The 23,645-nt window shown below is 31.4% G+C and overlaps 1 protein-coding gene across 2 annotated transcripts in view; it reads left to right on the top strand.

Annotated features, from left to right (window-relative positions):
• Positions 1–23,645, top strand: part of SNTG1 (syntrophin gamma 1) — a 786,808-nt gene that overhangs the window by 478,732 nt on the left and 284,431 nt on the right. For both annotated transcript variants that reach the window (XM_031946419.1, XM_031946418.1), the window contains one exon: positions 3,067–3,105. In XM_031946419.1, coding sequence (XP_031802279.1) covers positions 3,067–3,105 — 39 coding nt within the window. The remainder of the gene's footprint in view (positions 1–3,066; positions 3,106–23,645) is intronic.

Here is a 23,645-nt window from a genome sequence, read left to right as displayed (position 1 = left end):
CTTTTGATTGTTGATAGATATGATCCAGGACCTGCAGTCTTTTTATTGTACCTATTGATAAGTCTTGTACAATTCTAATTGTATTTCTAGCATATTTGAATTGTGTTTTTTTCCTTGTTTCTTGCCAAATTTTCTCTTTGATCTGGGAGTTTTGAAATTTGGCAATAATATCCCTGTGTTTTTCCACACAGGATCTCTTTGAGGGGGTGATTGGTGAATTTTTTTGTGCACTGTTTCAAAGTCTGATTCTTTTTGTACAGCAAAATAACTGTTTGGACATGTATGTATATATTGTATTTAACTTATACTTTAACATATTTAACATGTATTGGTCAACCTGCCATCTGGGGGAAGGGGTGGGGAGAAGGAAGGGAAAAGTTGTAACAAAAGGTTTTGCAATTGTCAATACTGAAAAATTACCCATGCATATATCTTGTAACTATAATAATAATAATAAATAAAATCACCGGAAAAAATAAAATAAAATAATTGTACACGAAAAAAATCTTTGATCATTTTAAAGTATATGCCTAAAGAAATGTACATTGTAGTCACTTTCTTATAATTCCAAGTTGCTTTCTAAAATTCTTAAACCCAATTCACAGTTAAGTCAACTGTCCATTAATGTTCATAGTTCCAAACTGAATTCCACAATAGCTGTTTCAATGCACAACTCCACCAAAAAATTCCAACATTGGCTCTTCCCTCCCTCTATCATGATTACAAATTTGTTTGTATGAAAACTAAAATATCAAAGGTGTTTTAATTAGTATTTTTAGTAGTGATTCAAAATAATCTAGCTTGTTATTGTTTGTTCCTGTTTTTTAATTAAATGAATGAATGGAAAGTATTTTTTTACCACTCACTATATATCCAAAAATATTCTAAAGCTGGAAATACAAACACAAAAGTGATACAACATTCCTTTCTTCAAGAAGCAGAAAACAAAACATAAGGAAGAATGATAGCCAGGAAGGGATGCCTTGTCTTGAGAATTTACAGGTGTCAAGACTGGAAGATTCATTTATGACTAGCTTTGTGGTGGTAAAAGGAATATGGAATGACGTACAGTTCTAGACTTGCTTGTTATTGTTAAAAGTTTGCACATCTTGTAAAGACAACTTGTTCATATCCTTTTACCTTTTCTCTATTATGAAATGGCTTGAGTCTTATAAAGATAATCTTAAAAAAAAAACTAAATCTTTTTAAAGATATTGACAAAAAATTGCTTCCCTTCTTGACCTATTCACATTAATTTTCTTCATGAAAAAGCTATTCAGTTTCACAGATGGGAAACAATGATTTTTATATCATATATCATTTTGTTGTAGTTGTTTTATTTGTTTAAATTGATTTTGTTTGATTTTGGTTTGGGAAGCAATACTCGCCTGAGGTTACATACCTAGTAAGTACTTAGGTCATATTTGAACTCTGGTTCTTTTGACTTCAAAGATGATAGTTTATCCATTGCACCATATAGTTGTCCTTGAGATTTAGCTACTTCATATATAAAATGAAGAAGTCAGACTAAAATTTTCCTAAATTCCTTCCTAGCTTAAATCTGTGATTGCAAGATTATTTTGACTAAATTAAAAGAAGCCACTTTTTGCTTCATTTTTTTTCTTCTCTAGTCTTAATTACTGAATGAGTGGTTGCCTCAGTCAAACTGAGACCTTCTAAAGATTTTAGTTTAAAAAAGTCAAAATTTCTCACTGCATTCAGAACTATTTTCCATCATTTTGATCTGTCTGGATACTGGACCCAAATGATTTTGGAGAAGAAAACCCTCCTCACTGAAATTCAATTTACTTGCTTGTCAGAACTCTTATAAGAAAATAGCTTGTACTGGGGAAATTATATCATGTGTGATGTTTATAGTAACAATATTAGAAATAGCGGGGAAAATAGAATCCCTTGGTACTTAATAACTACAGCAAAAACCAACAAAAAGAACTGATGTGAGCATTCCCTTCAATTCCCTTCAAGGAATATCCTTGCATCGATGTTGAAAAAATAATAATCTGGTGGCCAACTTTTCAATTGTTGCCCACTATGGAGTTAATTAATCTTAGGAAGTGCCTAAATCTATATTCATTTCCTCTTGCCTCTCTGCCTCCAATTTAATGAGACTTGTGAAAGCTGGTACTTATCTGACATATCCTTCAAGAATCCAGACTTAGTTCCACATTATGCTGAAAACTCAGTAGAGGAGTAAAAAAAAATAGTGTTAAAATAAGACATTTTTGCATTGTGTCGGCAGAATTATGGGGTTTACTTTAAAATAATACGCGAGTATTGCCATTTTGGTGGAAATGTTTGATTAGGTATCAGGTAATATAGGAAATGTTTTCTCAGAAGATTAGCTTATGTTATGATAAAATATCATATATTAAATTGACTTAGTGTAAATGTTATGTTCTATTTGGGGGTCTGACTGACAGTATATAAAGTGACATATTTTATCCTTCAGTGTTTAGATTGCCTATTTCTTCAGCAATCATAAAAGTCAAAAACAACAGGATGGTGGATAGCTTAGAAAAAAAATAATATCACTAGGAGTTTTTATTCTACCATATATTTAAAAATTAAAATAATAGGTATAATTTTTTTTTTAATTTTCTATAAAGTATTAATAAGCAGTTTTCTTTCTTGACAGGGCTTTTATAAATGGTTCTGATTTCCAAACCAAAGGACCACAGAAAAGATAATGATTGATAGGAAAATGGAAATTTTCTAGTACAATCCATCTTTTTTATAGCAAAGAAAACTAGGCACCAGAAAAATAAAGTACCTACACAATATTTCTCAGGATAGCATAAATAGATCCCCTTGAATTATTTTCATAGGAGCTTTTAAATTGTAATTAAATTAAATAATGAAGGCAATTACACTTACAAGCAAGCATTGATTAGAGAAGTATTTGCATTATAATCATTGACAATATAGGCACTTTTCTACATATCATTTCCAGAAAAAAATTATTGGGGTTATTATATTATATTAATATTAAATTATATTGTCTTTCCATGCTTTGAGGTTTTATATTTTTTTTCTCCTTTTTTACAGATTAAAAAAATCAACAGAAACTTCCCTGTAAACCAGCAGGTAAGATAGAGAAAATACTTGTAAAATCAAATATATGTAGATCAATATTTATATAATATAATATAATATTAATGAATGTAATTTATAGTCAAAGTGGTCTAGTTGACTGTTCATCTCTTATTTTGCAAGACAATCTATTTTTGTTTTGTTTTGTCTTTTTTTTTTTGCTTTTTTCTGATGTGAGATGTATTTGTTCATTATATTCATTATCTTCATACTAGCAATAAATAATAAAGATCATTTTTTTGCAAATGTAAAGTTGTACCTACATTTAGACATTATAAAATTGGTTTTGATCTAGATGTATGTGCAGTTATCATTCCCTTTCTTTATATTCACATAGATGACTTCAGATATCAGAACTTTGAATTAGTGATCCAGAAAATCATTTCTTTAAGCATATTCACCTGCTTTAAATGCCACTGAAGTTAGTAGCATGAAGGAAAATTCAAGGTATTTATTCAGTTTTACAGAAAATTGGAGTTAAGTGGGAAATCAGAACATATAGCTCCAACTACTCTGAAGTACAATTCCTTCTACCCCCTCAAGCAAACTAAATTCTAGTCTTGCTGTGAAGAGCTTTAGTGAGGGAGATCATGCTTCCTCTTTAAGAAGTCTGTTTTGCTCTTGAGTAACTATAATTACTAGAACTCCCCTCAACCTCAAGTTATTAAAACTTAAAATTACACTAATTTGGGGAACAAATTACATTTAGCCTGAATCTATACCTCTACAAATATCACTTATGTTCCAAGTTTTTCTTCAGTATTACAGTTCTTCAGATGCTCAGTTAACTTGCTTTACCAACCTGTTTTCCCAAAGCTAAACATAACCAGTAACCCCTAATGAGTTATCCAAACAATTAATAAATAAATAAATTTGATTTGACTTAATATGTACTGATCCTAAATTAAGTGAGTAGAACTAACATAACATTGTACGCATGAATAAGATTACCTGATGATCAAATATGATTTACTTGACTCTTTTCAACAATCAGGTGATTCAAGGCAATTCCAATAGATTTATGATGGAAAGAGCTATCCATATCTAGTGAGAGGACTGTGAAAACTGAATGTGGATCAAAGCATAATATATTCACCTTTTTTGATGTTGTTTGTTTGCTTGTTTTTTTATCATTTTTTTTCCTTTTGATGTGACTTTTTTTATGCAGCATGACAAATGTGAAAATATATTTAGAAGAATTGAACATACTTAACCTTTACTAGATTACTTGATTTCTAGGGGAAGAGAGAAGGAGGGATTAGAAAGAAAAATTTGAAACACAAGGTTTTGAAAAGTGTTGAAAACTATCTTTGCATGTATTTTGAAAAATAAAAAGCAATTATTATTTGTTGTTGCACTCAACTGGAGACTTTAAGTTGACAGTAATTTATCAATTAAAACTACTTGATTATGAATTATCCAAGCAAATACTAGTCACCTAATTCTAATTTTGTTCTGTTATGTCTGACTTTATGAAATGCTATGGACCATATTGTGCTGAAACTATCTATGGGGTTTCTTGGGAAAGATACAAGAGTCATTTGCCATTTCCTTTTCCAGTGAATTGAAGCAATTGAAGCCACCAAATATTAAGTAATTTGCTCAGGGTCACAAAACTCATAAATTTTTGAGGTCATATTTGAACTCAGATTTTCCTTGCTCCAAGGTAAGCTCTCTCTTTTCCATTGAGCCACTTCACTGTCTCCAATTCTAATCTAATATGTATCAATTTACTCTTTTAAGAATGTTGTTACAAAATACTTTGTAGTGTATCTTTCTGAAGTTCTAATCCATTAGTATAGTTGACAGAAACAAATATAAATTATTCAGAATTTTTTTCAGTTAATTGGGTTTAAGTGACCTGCCGAGGGTGACATAGCTAGTAAGTGTTAAATATCTGAGACCAGATTTGTCCTAACTACAGTGCAGGTGCTTTATCCATAATGCCATGTAGTTGCCCCAGTTTTATAGATTAGGTTAGTACCGCAATGTCATGATGAACCCAACTTACTTTGTAGTCTTTCCAAATTCATAATTTTTTTTTTGAAAAATGTTCTAGGATCTTGCAATCTAGTTCACTTGACCAATGTTAATTTCCTTTCTTTCTCTTTTAAAATTTAGTGTATTTGCCAATGAATAAGCTTCTCAAATACAAGAGAAGCTTCATTTTTTATTATTTTGTGTTCAGTAAACTTAAAGAATATATTTTTTAAAATAAATAACTAATTGAATCAGAATTATAAGAAAGCCAAAAAAAATGGTTTATATGTGAGTACAATGTCAAAATTTACTCTACCTTCTCTCTTTAAAGAATGATTCTAGAACTGGAAAGAGTCATAAGGTATGAATTTAACACCAAAACAAGATTTATGTATCTATCTATTAACATAGATAGAAAAATATATATGTGCATAGATAGATATACATATACATATACACACATTTATGTATCTCTGTGTTTGCAATGTATCTTTGTATACATATCTACATCTCTATCTATCTATTTATCTATCTGAAAATAGCTCTAAAACAGCCAGATGAGGGAACAGGTTCACAATTGACATAAATTCTTGTAATGGCAATAGGTATATCTTTTTAATTCAGATATATTAACTCAATGAAAATAGTTTTAAGAATTATGATTGAATAAAACTTTGTTTTAGTAAATATTTTCTTTATTCTATTTAGCATGATTTTATGTTATATCTGTAATATTAAGAACAGATAGGTGATTTCCCAGTAACTTTTATATTGCTTTGAAGATTATTTGAAGAACTAATCTTATTGTAGCTTCATTTCATACCAATAATATTCATGCAAGTATGTTTTCTTTTCTTCTGAAACTATGCAGACTCAGAATATTCGACCTTTACAAGATTAAAGAGGTTTGAGTTGGTTTCCTTACCTTTTGTTACCTTTCTGTCATATGAATTCAGATTTCTTGCACTATATATATTTCAGTTCTCTTTTTCATTGTGTTTCTAAAACTTATTCTTTTAAGTTATGAATCTTACTTTAAGGAAAATATACAGAAGTTATAGCTTTTAACCCATACAATTAAATGACTGCTGATTTGGGAGGAATTATTCTAAAATCATGGAAATTCCCAAATGGAGAGGCCATGTTGAAGTATAACCTAGAATCATGCCACAAACCATAAAAGGTTAAGGCATTTATACAAAATCTGGAGAAAAAATTCTTCAATCGTTTGTTTATTTTAACCCCCTTGAAAATTTATGGAATATTAAAAATGCTAGACTTGGAAAAATGGATACTGTGTCAAGGATACTTTTGAACTATTCATTGTAGTAAAAGTGTAATTTTGTGAGGAGGAATGAAAATATTTATGTAAAAAAAAAGTCCTGAACTCAATGTCTAATCATGTAAGACAGTGATTGTAATAAGAGGGCACTTTTATACTGTTTTTATAGTATATATATATATATATATATATATATATATATATATATTTATATTTATATATACTGCTTTTAATGTTAAAAAGGATAGGCTTTTTTACGTTAGCAATTTTTTTTTCTATTTTTATTAATTCACATGAAACTAATAAGTCAAGGAAATGAGAATTTCTTTGCAACTTTTACCTGTGTATCTATCTCTATAGAGTGTGTGACCATGTCCATTTAGCCTTTCCCGGAGGATAGGTATAAAAGATTTATTTAAGAAACTAATATGCAGAAGGAAGGCAAAATAAAGCATCCTAATATGAGTAGGTGATCCTAATATCATTTTGAGTGTTTTAAGGATGAGGTCATTCTAAACTTATTTTTAGGTGACAAAGAAGGAACAGTAGAAAAAAAGAGATTGAAGATTATACAGAGAGGAAAGAAATGTGGGAACTTGATGAGAGAAGGTAAAGTTTGGAATAACTGCTGTAACAATGCAAGACATTCAGTTATAATTGTTTATTTCTTTGTGGTATTGAGAGTCTAGTTAAGATTAAAAAATATGGAGCAGGGGAGAAAGATAATGAAGTTAATCTAGGGACAGGTTTTAGGAAAACATGAGTGGTGATATGAAAAAGAATTGAGAGATTACAGATTAGAGAAAAGTCTGAAGTTGCACCAATTAAACTATACAATAATAGTTAGGAAATAGGGGAAGAGAAATGTAATCAGGAAATAATGATGTGAAAGAGCTCTGAATAGAGAGGAGTGAAGGTCATAATGAATATAACATATAAGAAGAATAATAATCTATGAAGAAAAATCCCTTCTCTATCCATGTGAATTGGCATAAAACAAACTCTGAAATGGTTCCATTGGTTGATTACAGAGGTGAATCTATTTCTCTACACAATCAAACATACCTGTTAAACTCACAGGATTCCTCAATATAACCTCTGATCTTTCCACAATTCTTGATGTCTCATTCCTCTGATATTTATATGTTATATTCATTATGACCTTCACTCCTCTCTATTCAGAGCTCTTTCACGTCATTATTTCCTGATTACTTTTCTCTTCCCCTATTTCCTAACTATTATTGTATAGTTTAATTGGTGCAACTTCAGACTGAAGCATATTTATACCAAAAGTGACACAAGCAAACCTACTTGGAGACTTTCTGAATCATTACATTCAGTTGATGAAAACAAAAGTGAATCCAAGATGGAAAAGGAACAGAAAAAATGGACATCTACCTCCTTTCCAATGGAAGGAGCTCAGCAGGACACTGACATGAGAGATGTTAAAAGACATTTGGAAAAATCTGAGATGAATGTTGAAGAAATTCAGAAACAAAAAAGTACATTAAAAAATGAAAAACATCTGAAGAAAGATGATTCTAAACACAGCATTTAAAAAATATTCCTAAGAAAGAAGTGAGATCAAACAGAGAAAAGGCTGAAAAAGAGAAAACTCTGTCAGAAGATAAATTGTCTACAAAACATAAATATAAAGGAGAAATTGTACATAAAACATTTTTTCTTCATAGTTTTGTTTCTTAACCTTAGTGTTCTGATTAAAGTATGGATATGGAGGTAGAGGGGGTTAATTCTAAGCCAATATTGGCATGATATAAAACCTTCTAGGTACAATTGGGAATATTCTAGACCTCATGATCACAGAATCTAAACATTAAGTCAGATGTTTGTTAAACAATGTCAAGTTTTGAAATACTTAATATACCCCAATTTTGAAAATTATGTATCCACTTTTTTTAATTTATTTTTAATACATATTGACTTATGAATCATGTTAGGAGACAAAAATTGAAGAAAAAGGAAAAACCAGGGAAGAGAAAAAAGTCAGAGCAAAGAAGTGAATATAGCATTGCTAATTTACATTCAAACTCCATAGTTCTTTTCCAGGGAAGAGAAAAAAGTCAGAGCAAAGAAGTGAATATAGCATTGCTAATTTACATTCAAACTCCATAGTTCTTTTTCTGGATGCGGAGAAGAACCAAAACTTTCATAGTTGATCATCACACATTTTTGCTCTTGACCATCACACATATTGTGTACAATGCATTCATGGTTCTTCTTGTTTTACTCAGCATCAGTTCATGTAAAGGCCTTTCAAGGCCTTTCTAAAATCAGATTCTTCCATTAACTTCATATACCACCACTTATTAGCCATTCCCCAACTGATGGGCAACTACTCATTTTCCAGTTCTTTGCTACCACAAAAAGAGCTGATAAAAATATTTTTTTTTGTGCATGTGGGTCTTTTTCCTGCTTTTATGATTTTCTTGGGATAAAGACCCAGTAGTGGCATTGCTGGCTCAATTGTATAGTTTTATAGCCTTTTGGGCATAGTTCCAAATTGCTCTTCAGAATGGTTTTATCATTTCACAGCAATGCATTAGCATCCAAATTTTCCCATATTTCCTCCCACATTTATCATTATTTTTTCCCTGTCATTTTAGACAATCTGGGAATGAAGTAGTGATGAACTTCTCTAATGAAGTGTTATTTACAGCAATTTTTTCATATGACTATAGATGACTTTGAATTTGTTATGTAAAAATTGTCTATTCATATCCTTTATCATTTAGGGCATGACTTGTATTCTTATAAATTTTACACAGTTTTTTAAATATATTTTGGAAATGAGACCTTTATCAGAAACATGGCTGTAAAGTTTTTTTTTTTCCTCATCTTCATGCTTTCTGTTGGTTTTGTTTGTGCAAATACTTTTTAATTTAATATAATCAAAATTGTTCATTTTGCTTTTCATAGTGTTCTCTAGTTCTTCTTTGATCATAAATTCCTCTCTTCTCCAAAGATCTGATAGCTAAATTATCCTTTGGTATCCTTTGATATCATACTTCTTGGCCAAATCATGTCCCCACTTTGATTTTATTTTGGTATGGGGTATAAGATGTACATTTAGGCTGAGTTTCTGATATTATTTTCCAGTTTTTCCAGGAAGTTTTGTCAAATAGTGAGTTTTATTCCAGAAGCTGGATTTTAGGAGTTTATCAAATAATAGATTATTATAGGCCTTCATTATTGTGTCATGTGTAGCTAATCTATTGTACTGGTTCATCAGTCTATATCTTAGCCAAGGTTAAATGGTTTTGATAACTGCTGCTTTATGATATAGTTTTAAGTTTGGTACTGCTAAGCCATCATCCTTTGTATTTTTTTTAAATTAATCCCCTTAATATTCTTCACCTTTTGTTCGTCCAGATGAATTGTGTTATTATTTATTCTAGTTCCTTATTATTATTATTATTTTTGCAGTTTGATCGGTATGGCACTGAACAAGTAGATCAATTTAGACAGAATAATCATTTTTATTATATTAGCTTGGCCCAGCCATGAACAATTATTTTCAATTTTTTTAAAATCTGACTTTATTTGTGTGAGGCGTATTTATAATTGCATTCATAAAGTTCTTGAGTTTTTCATGGCAAGTAGACACCCAAATACATTTTTTGTCGATAGTTATGTTAAATAGAATCACTCTTTCTATCTCTTGCTGATGGGCTTTGTCAGTAATATATAGAAATGCTGATGATATTTGTGGATGTAGTCTATATCCTGCAACTTTGTTAAAACTTAATTATTTTGAATAAATTTTTGGATGGTTTTCTAGAATTTCCTGAGTATATCATCATACCATTTGCAAAGAATGATAGTTTTATTTCTTCATTGTCTATTATACTTTATTTTCTTTTTCCTTTTTTATTACTAAAGTCAACGTTTCTAGTACAATGTTGAAGAATAGTGGTGTTAAGAGGCATTCTTGCTTCACTGACCCACTTATTCTTTAGAATTTGATTATTTATTTTCCAATTTGTTTTTCTAATTCCTTTCTGGATTGGATTGTGAGATTTTTATGGCCTAATACATGGTCAGTTTTTGTGTATGTATCATGTCTTGCTGAGGAAAAGGTGTATTTCTATCTATCTCTATTCAAGTTTCTCTATATATATCTATTATAACTAGGCTTTGTAGAATTCTATTAAGCTCCTTAATTTCTTCTTATTTTGTGGTTAGAATTATCCAATTCCGAGAGGGGAAGGTTGACGTTCCCCACTAATATAGTTTTGTTGTCTATTTCTTCCTGTAACTGTCTTAATATCTTCTCTAGGAATAAATATGCTATACCATTTGGTACGTATACATTTAGCATCATTATTACTTAATTGTTCATGGTACTTTGGAATAAGATTGCTTCTTTGCTTATCTCTTTCAATCAGATATATTGTTACTTATTATTTATCTGATGTTGGAATCCTAGTGCCAACTCAACTTGAAGCAAGGTGAAAACCCATGGTGATGTCAGAATGCTGGTGTTAACTCAATAGAATTGATACAGTGCTTATTGGTTCACACCTTAGAGTGAATCCTTACAAGGTGATAAGTTGCTAATATTGATGAAAACAATGCTTGTGTTCATACCTTTAGAGAGCTCATAAGTATCTAAGTACTCAATGGAGTTCACATGTTTGGGAGAGTCAGGGTTTACAATGACATAACTGAATTCACACCTCCCTTAGGGCCAAAGAGCACTCTGGGAGATAACCCAAAATCCCTCTCCCTCCAGAAGGTGGAGTTAACCTTTGGGAGATCACATATATAGAGGGAGCTCTTAGAGCTTGGGGATTTACTTGAGTTAGTTACTTGAGGAGTTACTAGAAACTCTGGGATCTTGAGAGAGTTTTACTTGGAGTCAGAGAGAGCCCACAAGCCCTATTTCAAGGCAAGAGATCTTGCAGCTTTGTCCTTGGCTTCTGCCTCTGCTTTCTTCAGCCTCCAGTCAGCACCAAGTTGGAAGATGCAATGAATCTCTTGCCTCGAAGATCCTAGTGTCAGCTATCTGAGATAAGAATTGCTACCCCTCTGTTTCTTTTTTTTTTAACTTACAGTTTAATATAATAAATTCTGTTCCAGACTTTTACCTTTATTCTATATGTGTCTCTCTGCATCAAGTGTGTTTCTTGTAATCAACATTTTGTGGAATTTTGTTTTTTAATCCACTCTGCTATTTGCTTCTGTTTTATGGTAGAGTCCATCCCATTCAAATTCACAGATATGATTATCAGCTTTGTGTTTCCCTCCATCCTATATCTCCCCTGGTTCCTTTCCTCTTTTCCCTGTAAATCCTTTTCCTACTTCTTAATGTCTTTTTCTTTGATATCATCACATCAGCATTCATTAACATCCATAGCCTTTGTCCATGTGGTGCCTGCTCTAACTACCCCAATAAGAGATACAGTTCCCAAGAACTATAGATACCATTTTCCTATCTAGAGATGTAAGCATTTTAACCTTTAAATGATATTTCCCCCATGTTTACCTTTCTATATTTCTCTTGTGTCCTGTGTTTAAAGATTAAATTTTCTATTTCATTCTGGTTTTTCAATAGAAATGATTGAAAGTCTCTTCATTGAAGATCCACCTCTTCCCTTGAAAGATGATGTTCAGTTTCATTAGGTAGTTAATTCTTGGTTGTAACCTCAGATCCTTTGCCTTCCAGAATATGGTATTCCAGGCCCTTTATTGTAGACCTTGCCAGATCCTAGGTAATCCTGACTCCTTGATACTCCTTGATACTTAAATTGCTTTTGTCTGGAATCTTGCAGTATTTGTTTTCCTTGAGATTATGGTTCTGGAGTTTTGCAACAATGTTTTCTGGGTTTTCCTTGTGGGATATCTTTCTAGAGGTGATCAATGAATTCTTTCAGTGACAATTTCCCCCTTTGTTTCTACTGTATCAGGGACATTTTCCTTGATGATATCTTAAAGAATGCTATCCAGGCTTTCTATTTTATTTTATTTTATTGGTCATGGTCTTCAGGTAGACCATCAATTTTTAAATTGTCTCTCCTGGATATATTTAGCAGGTTGGCTCTTTTCCAATGAAATAAGTTACATTTTTCCCCATTTTTTCATTCTTTTTAGTTTCTTTGAGTGATTTTTGATGTCTATAGAATCATTAGCTTCCATTTGCCCTGTTCTAGTTTTTAATGTTTGATCTTTTTCAGTTAACTTTTGTATTTCTTTTTTCATTTTCATTAATTCTATTTTTCAAAGTGTTGTTTTCTTCAGGGAATACATTTAATCAACTGTATTTTTTAAGGAATAACCTTACTTTTCCAAACTATTGACTGTCTTTTGCATATATCTCATCTAGTCTCATTTTTTTCCTTTTCTTCTTTTATTTGACTTTAAAAAATCTTTTATGAGCACTTCCAAGAAGCCTCTTTAGACTTGAGATCAATTCATATCATTCTTTAAATTTTCTTCTGTGGACATTTTGTCCTCATTTGAGTTGGTCTTTTGGTCTTCCCTGTCACCATAGTAGCTTTCTATGGTCAATGTACTTTTCTGGGTTTTTTGCTCATTTTCTTTCCTTTTTATGTATTTCCTTTTTCTTTTTTTTTTACTTTATGGTTTGAGCTCTGCTCCTGGGGTGAAGGGGGTGCTCTCCCAAGCTTCCTGTGCAACTCTGAGTGTTGGCTTTAACTACAAGGGCCACTTGTATTTACAGGGGCTAGCTTTGCTTGCTCTTTTCAGGAAACAGCCTGGTTTCCCAGAATTTGACATAAGAACTAGAAAAAGGGTGGCCTCACTGATGTGCTTCATCTCTGAGTCAAGAGTCAAGGTCTCAGCTACTGATCTGCTGTTTAAGATGCTCTCACTGGATTTTGCAGATTTTTTGTGGGCTGGGATAAACACCCCTTTTACCCAGTGATCTGACATTACTGACATTCTTCCCATCTGTCTTGGGTTGGAAAGTAGATTTATTCCATCAGACTATGTACAAAGGCTTGGTGATTTTCATAGGAAACTAGAAGAGCTCAAGCAGCTTCCTGGCTTCACTCCACCATCTTGGCTGTACTGTGGATCTACTCTTGCATCTAGAAATGGGACAGTTCTAGTGCAGCATATGTCTTAAAGAGAAGAGAGAGAAGATTGTCAAAAAGCAAAAGATTAAGAAGGAAGGACCTAAAAACTTGGATTTTATCCTTTCATTTATTTCTTTCCCCTTTTCCCTGTGAGACAGTTGGACTTAAGTGACTTGTTCAGCATCTCATAGCTAGGAAGTGTTAAGTTTCTGAGGTTTCATTTAAAGTCAGGTTATTCTGACACCAAAGCTGGTATTCTAACTATTGAACCATTTAGTTGCTCTAATACACTTGTATTTCCATGAATAATTTACATAAAGGGAAGTCCCATCCAAGAGAGATCAAAATTTACTCACTAGTATGTTAATGTATTTTCTCATTAGCAATTCTAAGTCTAAAGTTTTGAGGGGGTTATAAAAGAGAAAGTGGCACAATGAATCCAAGGAAGGGAAACACTGGACAAGACTTTTTAGAAAAGTGATATTCATCAGAGAAGGAAGAAAATTTTGTTGACAATTTAAAAACTACCCTGAGTCCTTTCTATGTCTTTTTCTTTTTTTATGGGCTCTTGTGAAATCTTTGCAACTTCTGACTAATTGTGGAGATCAAATAAAAGATGTTTTTTTTAATTGTAAATGCACTTTTTTATATTCAATACTCATAAAGGATCTGATGAACCTTCATTCTAATCTTTGGAGATACATAATTGTATTATATTCAGAGATTTGCCACAGAATACTCTGGATGGAAACCTATCAAATACAGATCAGAATTGACCTGGTATACATGAATCTAGATTCTAGTGCCCTGGGTCACTAGTTATGATAGTAAATATCATTCATTTAACTACAAAGAACTAATCTATCTTTGAAACAACTTCATTTCAAAATGAAATAATTATCACAAGATGGCAACTTTGAGTTCCTAAGAAATTTTTCCAATGTTAATTTCTATAGATATAAATTTAAATGGTAATTATAAAACAAAGATTTATATATTAAACAAAAAAGAATTAGTATTTTTAAAAGTTTAAATTTATTTTAATAATTATGACTTTATTAAATAAACATAATCAGTTTTAGTTACTATAAGAATAACAAAAATAACTTCCCATTTCTTTGCAAGCAAGTTCATTACTATCCTTAAGCTTTTGCTTCTTTTGCTTTCTCTCTTACTGTTTCATTTGGCATTTGGTTCTTGTCTCTTAGAAGCTTAGTAGGTTAAAAATCATAATTGTATGCTGAATATGTTGAAAGTTTGAAAGCCTAAATTAATAGTTTTCCTTAATTAGTTTCCATTACAACAATACAAAAAAAATAACCAAGGAGATTTTTCAGGAATGTCACCCAATGCAGTCAATTTTTTTTGAAAGTATCATAAATTAGCAACAATTGGCTTTTTAAAAAACATAACTTATAATTGAAGAAAGGTGGGGGGAAGCAAAACGGTATATAGTTGGTAAACTCTGGAATATAACAAGCCTTCAAGTATTCAGGAGAGGATTTGTTTATGAATGGGATTTTGTTTTGTTTGGTTTGATTAGTTTTTACTGAATATATTTTCACCAAAAAAGGCATTTTAGAGAAAAAAAAAAAAAAAAACTAAAACAACACACATACATTCTCCACTATGGGTTTTAGGGTTCAGAAAAAAGCATTTGATTGGAGACCTGCTGGAGTGCATAGATATATTCAGTTGTTTTCATAGCAGATATTTATTCTAAACTGATTAGAATTTAACATTTTTGAAATTTGGAATACATTTTACAAAAGTAAAGATTGATTTACTCAAGTATAAAAAGTATACACATGTAGAATGAATGGCTAAACTTCATTATTTTTATATATTAACTATACTTTTTAATTCTGGATAGTATGTAATATAACACTACTTTTCCCCCAGTATCTTATAACTAAATTCAACATAGACATCGAATTTCAAATTTTGCCTCTTAAGTTATTTATTATAAAATGCAGTTAAATTTTTTGTTGTTATTTTGGTTCTTCTGGATATGTGTAGGTTATATATATTTAATTAAACATTACAATGATATAGACTATCAAATAATTGGATGGAACAGATTTAAAATATACCGAAATATTAAATCATAATAATATATTTGTAATTATTTGATATAGTGAACTTTTATTAAACAATTTTTCAAAATAATATTTTTTGGCCAAAATCTTTTTTTAATCATTGGGGGTATTTACCATATAAAGTGCTGGAAACATATTAATATAGTATGTAACTAAGGAATGAAATGGCATGAGTTATTTTAAGCATTTTGTCTTAAAATATAGACATAAAATGCAAAACTGATTATTTGATGGAAAACCCAAGTTATAATGTCCAGACTAACATTCTGGAGGATCTCTGGATAAGCCTTGGTCTTAGGTGGAGAAGTGATGAAGGCAGAAGAGCCACCATAAGAATGGTCAAGGATGGAGTCTGGAGTTTCCTCTGTGTCTGTGTCTGAGTCTCTGAATCTGAGATGGAGCTCAGACACACGCTTTCTCCTCTCTAGTCCTCTCAGTCCTTAAATATCTTAGTACAATTACATCACTACAACACATTGAGCATGTGCCAGCTGTAGAACCATTACATCACCATATCACACTAAGTATATGCAAACTAGAGAACCATTATCTCATCAATCACACTGAGTAAACACCCTGCTGTAAGTATCCTTGCTTAAAGTAGAACAAAGATGGTCACACCCTCCTTGACTTCTCAGGAAAAGGTCTGAACACCAAGGGAAATGGGAAGACAAACCAGATATTGTCAATGGGTTTCTTCTGGGCTAAATGGTCTTATACCTTACCCAGAGTTCTTCACTATCTGTAGCCCTATACACCAAATGACAAACAATTTTTAGATATATCAATTATTAGCTACTGCTTAAAAGGAAAAATAAGGTGAAGAAGAATAATGTTGTGAGGAAAAAATGAATCCCCACAATTTCATGACTGTCTGCTAAGAAAGATCTGGCACTATCTCATTCACTATTACCTATAAGTAGTGGAACATGGCACTGGGAGTATAAACCAGACCATCTGAAATGGAAGTAGAAGAATTGTACATAGGAAAGCAACAGGACAGGGAGTGAAGTACTAAAGAAGAAACAGTAATATGCTAACCAAGTTTGAAAAATATTATATATACAGACAGATGGTGAATATAGGTACAAAGAGCCGAGAGAGAATGAATGGAGGAATTCCAGTGAATTAGAAAAATGGGTTCCAGAGTAGGAATAGAGTCTATTGATCACTCAAGCAAGGGAATTATGCTTTTTTCGCTCAGTGACTACTGAGAGTCATCTACTTCTTAAATATCATCCCTACCCTTTAATTTCAAGAATCTATTTATTTGTCAATTTCTAGGGTGTCTAGTATTGACATTTCTGTGAATATCAATATCAAACTATTGCAACATTATGCCATTATATATATATGATATAATACTTGGGAATGAATGATACTTTCAAGAGAAAACTGGAAAATATCCAATTCCAAAAAGATTAAGTTCCTATTGTTTATTAGGCAACATATGAATATAACATTGAAAGACAAAATGATCTTTCGTCTGAGAGAACTTGCAATGCATTTTTGTTCATTATTTTCTGTCCATCTATCTTTTTGTTACCTCATTTGGGTTTTTCTTGTCAGAGATATTGAAGTGGCTTGCCATTTCTTTCCCTAATTTATATTTTATAGATAAAGAACTGAAACAAACAGGGTTGAATTCTTTGTCCAGGGTCACAAAACTACTGTCTAAGACCAGTTTTGAACTCAAGAAGATAAGTATTCCTGACTTCAGTCCAGCACCCTATCTATTATGTCACTTAGCTGTCCCAACATACATTAGAGGGGTAGGGATAGATCAGAAATATGTAAATGTGTGCATATACATACATACATACATATATACATATATATGTTATAAAGTAAAGATAATATGTTAAAAAGGAGTGATTCAGATGAGGTATTTTAAGAAAGTTTTTAAAAAGAAAGACTACTTTCAACAAGATGGGTCAGAAAATAGTTTTTGGAGGAGGTAACATATAATTACATCTTCAAGAAAGTCCAATGGGAATAGATAATGAAGAGTTTTGTTCTAGTGAAGAAGGACACAATGATACAATGCTTGTATTGATAAATGGAGATAAAAGCTGGTTGAACAAGATAGGGGAATAGATTTAAATTTTATTTAAAGAACATAGTGTTGAGGGAATCAATGTAAAATAATTCTGGAAATGTTAAAGAATCTAAACCTCCCAACAAAGAAGTTTATTATTTCTATAGGAAACAGAAGTAGAAGGAAACAGAATGGGATTATTGAAAGCAGTGCATAATTTTATAAATATTATCTGGTACAATCTCCCTCCTACTTAGTTCTAAGCCATTTCATTTTCTCCTATTGTCTGGTCAGAACAAATCTATAGTTAGATAGATAGATAGATAGATACAAACACACACAAACATATATATATATATATATATATATATATAGATATATATGTATATATAATGTATATACATATATATATGCATACATACACACATAAGAGTATCATAAAAATCTGTCTATATTTTTGCAAATAGTACAGAAATTGCATATATACATATGTTTATGTTTGTATGTGAGTATACATGTACATGCATATATATAAATATATATATATATATATATATATATATATATATATATAGTATATGTATTACATTACCCTATTTATTTTTGTTATCATTATATGGATTATCAGTTCATCTCTCTTTTAAAAATATAATACTATTTTATAGGCATGATATATTATGAAAAACAAAGTCACAACAAAGAAAGAATATTACAACAAAGAAAAAAAGAACAACAACAAAAATGCATTGCAAGTTCTCTCAGAGGAAAGATCATTTTGTCTTTCGATGTTACATTCATATGTTGCCTAATAAACAGTAGGAACTTAATCTTTTTGGAATTGGATATTTTTCCAATTTTCTCTTGAAACTATCATTCATTCCCAAGTATTATATCATATATGTGTATGTATGTGTGTATACATATAATTGCAAACCTCTATTCCAATTTCTGAAGTAGTTTTTTTTTTTTTTTTTTTTTTAACATGATAGAAACAAAACTGCCATGATTTTTGATATTCCTTTCTGAATTTCTTACTATTCTCTTTGGGATGTGTTTTCTCTCATAACTCCACCACCAAGTTATCAAAAGGATGAAAGTTTCAGGTGACTCAAAAAAAAAAAAAGAGTAAGTTAGGAGAAAGGTGGATACAAAAAGGTTGTAGGGTTTTATACTACAACTAATATGGGATATGTTGTAATTGAACATGCCCTAAATTTCAAGTCAGAAGATTTTGAAATGTTATCAAAAATAATAAAGGCTGTGACATCAAAAATTAAGATGCTTAGAATGATTGAAAGTTTCAAAGTCTGAACAATTTTGAAAGGATGAAAACGGGGGGAACATTGGAGGAAGAAGATAAATTCAAAAATGAAGAGGTGACCACTTTGAACTATAGGACAGTGAATCTGAGAGAGGAAGGAAGGACGAAATGGAGGGAGGCAGGAAGATTAAATAAACTCTATGTAATTCTAGAAACCAAAACTTATTTGTTTTTGAAAGCTGTTGACTCTGAAAAAAAAAATGTCATTTACAAAAGTTTTTAAAAAGAATTGTTTTTTTTTCAACTTCCTAAAGATATCTTATCAATATAAAACAGTTGCTACAATAGGGCTAAAGGATTCCAGAAAATCTATGCATCCAGTTAATACAAGAATTAAAAAAAAAAAAAACAATAACTCATCTCCCTTGTGCAAGTTAGAAACAAATGATACATGGTAGAAAGTCTTTTGAAAATAAAATTATTATTATTTTTAAGTGGGTCTGTTATCTAGAAAGACAGATATGTTATCTAAGCTTCTTTTAAATTCTTTCTATCTAAAAAAATCAAGCTTTGAACATTTTGTGACAAGTGACATTGTATAAATCTATGTTGGGAAGAAAATAATTAAAAAGGTAAACATTAAGGATCTGTGGAAAATATATGTATAATTAAATAAAAGGAACTAAAATTCAATCACAAATTATCCCTTTTCACATTTTATAATTAAGATTTCTTTTTTCTTTAATATTTCATAATGATATGGTGGTGATTTTAATTCTCCCAAGACTATGGTAGCAAAACATCTTAGTATATGATCTCCATTTGCTATTACGGAAAGTCTTCTGGAGATTAATCTCTTCACAATTAAACAGGTTCTTGAATGAAGGCATACAGGATGAGGAAGGACCTTGAGTTCACAGCACATGAAATCACTAGAAGGAATTAAGGACATTTAGCCTGGACAACAGAGGACTTCAGAGAAGACATGAGAGTTGTCTTTAATTGACTGGAAAATTGATGTGGAAAATAATTAGGGTTGTTCTGCTAAAGAGACAAATTTAGACCAAAGGAAGGGAAAACATCCTAACAATTATAGAGTTCCAAGAGTGAAATGCTTTCCCTCATGGTATGGTGGGTTCCTCCTTATAAGAGATTCTCAAATAAAACTTAAATCTCAACACTGTGGATTTTTTCTAAAAGCATTTTGGAGGAGTGGAGCAATGTGTGTGTTAAATGAGCAAATAACAAAAGCATTTTAGAGGTTAGACATTTATTGTAATTTAGGGTCAAGAAAGAGTATTTATTTTCAAAAGTTATAGGGAAAGTAATGTATGCATTGGGTACATTCTCAAGTGCATGACAAGAGGATGGCCAGGCTACAGTGTGAAACAGGCTGGATTTAATTTGACATAGTCTACTCACCAGTCTGGACAGCTCACATTAAGATTTCAAGTTTTGAGATAATTAAGTTCCCAGTGCTAGGTCTCTAATGCTGAGGATACAACAGAAAGGACAGATGGCAAGGCTGGTGCTCTGGAAAATACAATGTTAGACAGGGCTGATATTAAGTAAAAGGCTATAGGTCAAAATAAGTTTCCTGGAAAAGGCAGCATTTGTGATATATATTGCAGATAAGTAGGAATTCAATACAGAATAGGAGTGGGCAGGGGATTTAAAGCCTAAGAAGCAGTGTAAGGAAAGACATGGTCTCTATAAAACAGAATTCATATTAAAGAAATGATGAGTAATCAATCTAATAATGGAGAATAGTAGAAAATTAGTCTGTAAAGTATTTGCTTATTAGCAAATGTCCTGAATGCCAGGCAAAGAACTTAGTAGGAACAGATGCTTTTTAAAAGTTCTGAAGAGTGTAATGCTAGGGCCAAATATATGTGGTCATCAATTATAGGGTCCTGGAAAAGACATGAACGAGGTGTCAGGAAAACTCCAGATTTGAAAATGTTCTAATTGTGCCATCCTACACAAATCAGTTGCACTCTCAAAATTTCAGTTCCTTTTTTGGTAAGATGAATTAACTATACATGGGGTTAATTGTATAATATAATTTTGACACTATCATGAGCAAGAAAAATTTCTGAGTAGTGTGAAGGAAAGTTTGTTCTATGAAAAAAATGGAAGATTACCTTTAAAGAAACTCGTGCAATAATCTTAAAATCATAGGCTTTAGATGTAGAGGGAACCTTTGATTATTTGCTCCAACTCTTTCATTTTACAAAGGCCAAGGAAGATTAAGATACAGTGGGAAAGTTGTTTAGGTTATTTGCAAAACGGGATGGGGGGCAATCAATTGACACAAAAAAAAAGGGAAAAAAGTGACAGTAAAATTACAGACTTACTAAACTATAGAGTGTGAGAAGTGAAGGGCAAGAAGGAGTCAAAGATTTTAGTGATAATAAAGTGAATAAAAACAATAGATTATTAAATGTGCATAAAAAGTTTGAAATGAATAGGGAATGAATTAAAATAATTTAAAATACAGAAAAGTTGGGGGTGTGAATAGAAAGCTCTGGGTATTAATAGAAGCTATGAGTAGAAGTTATCATTAGAAATATGAACTGTGATTTTATATAGTTTAGAACTTAAGTCTAATAATGTTATTCATATGTACCCTTAATTTTCTTTTAATAACTGATTAACAGAAAAACAAAATTATTAATCCAGTGTGCCATAGGCTTCTAATATTCCAATAGTAAACAGATTATATTTGAGACTAAACCCCTTCTTTGAAGGCAGGCAGTCAATAGCGCATAATTTACTATGCAAGTTTTTTATAAAGTTAGACAAGCAGATGACAAGGTGACAGATAAGGACGCCTAAATCTGTTTAGGCAAGGTGGAACAGGAAGCACAACTCAGCAGATGTGTGTTTTCTTTTCTTGGAACACATCACTGCTGTGCAGTTGTTATATTAGCCACAAAAATGACAGACCATGGGAGGAAGTAAATTATCATTATACAAAAAATAAATAAATAAATAAATAGACTTTTCCTTTTCCATAAAATACTGGGATATGCCATACAGATACACAAATATATGTTTTTATATCTTAAATATGTCACTTGCCATTGTATCTTGCCCAAAATAAGTACAAAATATAAATGTTTGTTGACCTGACTGATATAATAATGTAATATTTATAATGGCTAGCTTACTTATTTAAAGATGGCTAGCTTACTCATTTATAGCATGCATCCATCACATTCTTTTTTAAACTTCTCAAATCTTCAATCAGTTGATAATTTCAATTCACATTTCCTTTATTGAATAAAGTATTAAGAAGGGATATTGGCTTTCAGTTTTCATAGAACATTTCCTCAAATTTGGAAATATGGTATCACAATTCAAAAAAGAAAAAAAGGTAAAAACATAGTGTTTTACATAAAATTATAGTCTTTGCAAAGATTGATGTTTACTCACAAAGAAAGAATACATTTCTGAGAAATTAAGATAATCTGGCATATACAATGTATATGGTTGATATTTTTGAAATTTATGTCAACTTTATTTCAATATTATTAATGGCAGCACAAAAACACAGATCTATTTGAATTAAAAAGATGGAACTATGACTAATTCAAAACATTGTAAAAAGAAAAAAAAATGAAAGGCATTTTTAAAAAAGTTAATAACTTCCAGGAAGATATAGACTGCTTTCAAAAGTTGTGGGTTTATTTTATTTTACTTTAGTCATCATCACCAGGTAACTAGATTCTCACTGCTTAGTCTATCCTATAGCCACAAGCTGGAATCTAACAATTTTTTCATTCAGTTTTATAACTTTTAACAATATTGTAATTCAGCAATGGGGTAAATTTATTTTTTGACAAATGAAAACTTTATTAAAAGCATTTGGCATAAAACATTTTCTCTAGATTTCTGCTTTACTTCTTTTTTTATTTTGAAAAAAAAAATTCTTTACAACATTATCCCCTGCACTCACTTCTGTTCTGACTTTTTCCTTCCCTCCCTCCACCCCCTCCCCCAGATGGCAAGCAATCCTATGGATGTTAAATCATCACAGTATATCCTAAATACAATATATGTGTGCAGAACCGAACAGTTCTTTTGTTGCACAGGAAGAATTGGATTCAGAACAGTTTACATTCATTTCCCAGTATTCTTTCTTTGAGTGTAGCTGTTTCTGTCCATCATTGATCAATTGAAACTGAGGTAGATCTTCTCTTTGTCGAAGAAATCCACTTCCATCAGAATACATCCTCATACGGTATTGTTGTTGAAGTATATGATGATCTCCTGGTTCTGCTCATTTCACTTAGCATCAGTTCATGTCTCTCCAAGCCTCTCTATATTCATCCTGCTGGTCATTTCTTACAGAACAATAATGTTCCATAACATTCATATACCACAATTTACCCAACCATTCTCCAATTGATGAGCATTCATTCGTTTTCCAGTTTCTAGCCACCACAAACAGAGCTGCCACAAACATTTTGGTACATACAGGTTCCTTTCCCTTCTTTAGTATCTCTTTGGGGTATAAGCCCAGTAGTAGCACTGCGGGATCAAAGGATATGAACAGTTTGATAACTTTTGGGGCATAATTCCAGATTGCTCTCCAGAATGGTTGGATTCACTCACAACTCCACCAACAATGCATCAGTGTCCCAGTTTTCTTGCATCCCCTCCAACATTCATCATTATTTTTTCCTGTCATCTTAGCCAATTTGACAGGTGTCTTGTGGTATCTCAGAGCTGTCTTAATTCACATTTCTCTGATCAATAATGATTTGGAATACTTTCATATGAGTGGAAATAGTTTCAATTTCATCATCTG

Source organism: Sarcophilus harrisii, chromosome 1 (assembly GCF_902635505.1).
Source record: "Sarcophilus harrisii chromosome 1, mSarHar1.11, whole genome shotgun sequence".
Classification (NCBI taxonomy): Eukaryota; Metazoa; Chordata; class Mammalia; order Dasyuromorphia; family Dasyuridae; genus Sarcophilus; species Sarcophilus harrisii.
Note: the sequence above shows the minus strand (reverse complement) of the source record. Positions and strands in the feature narration are given on the sequence as shown.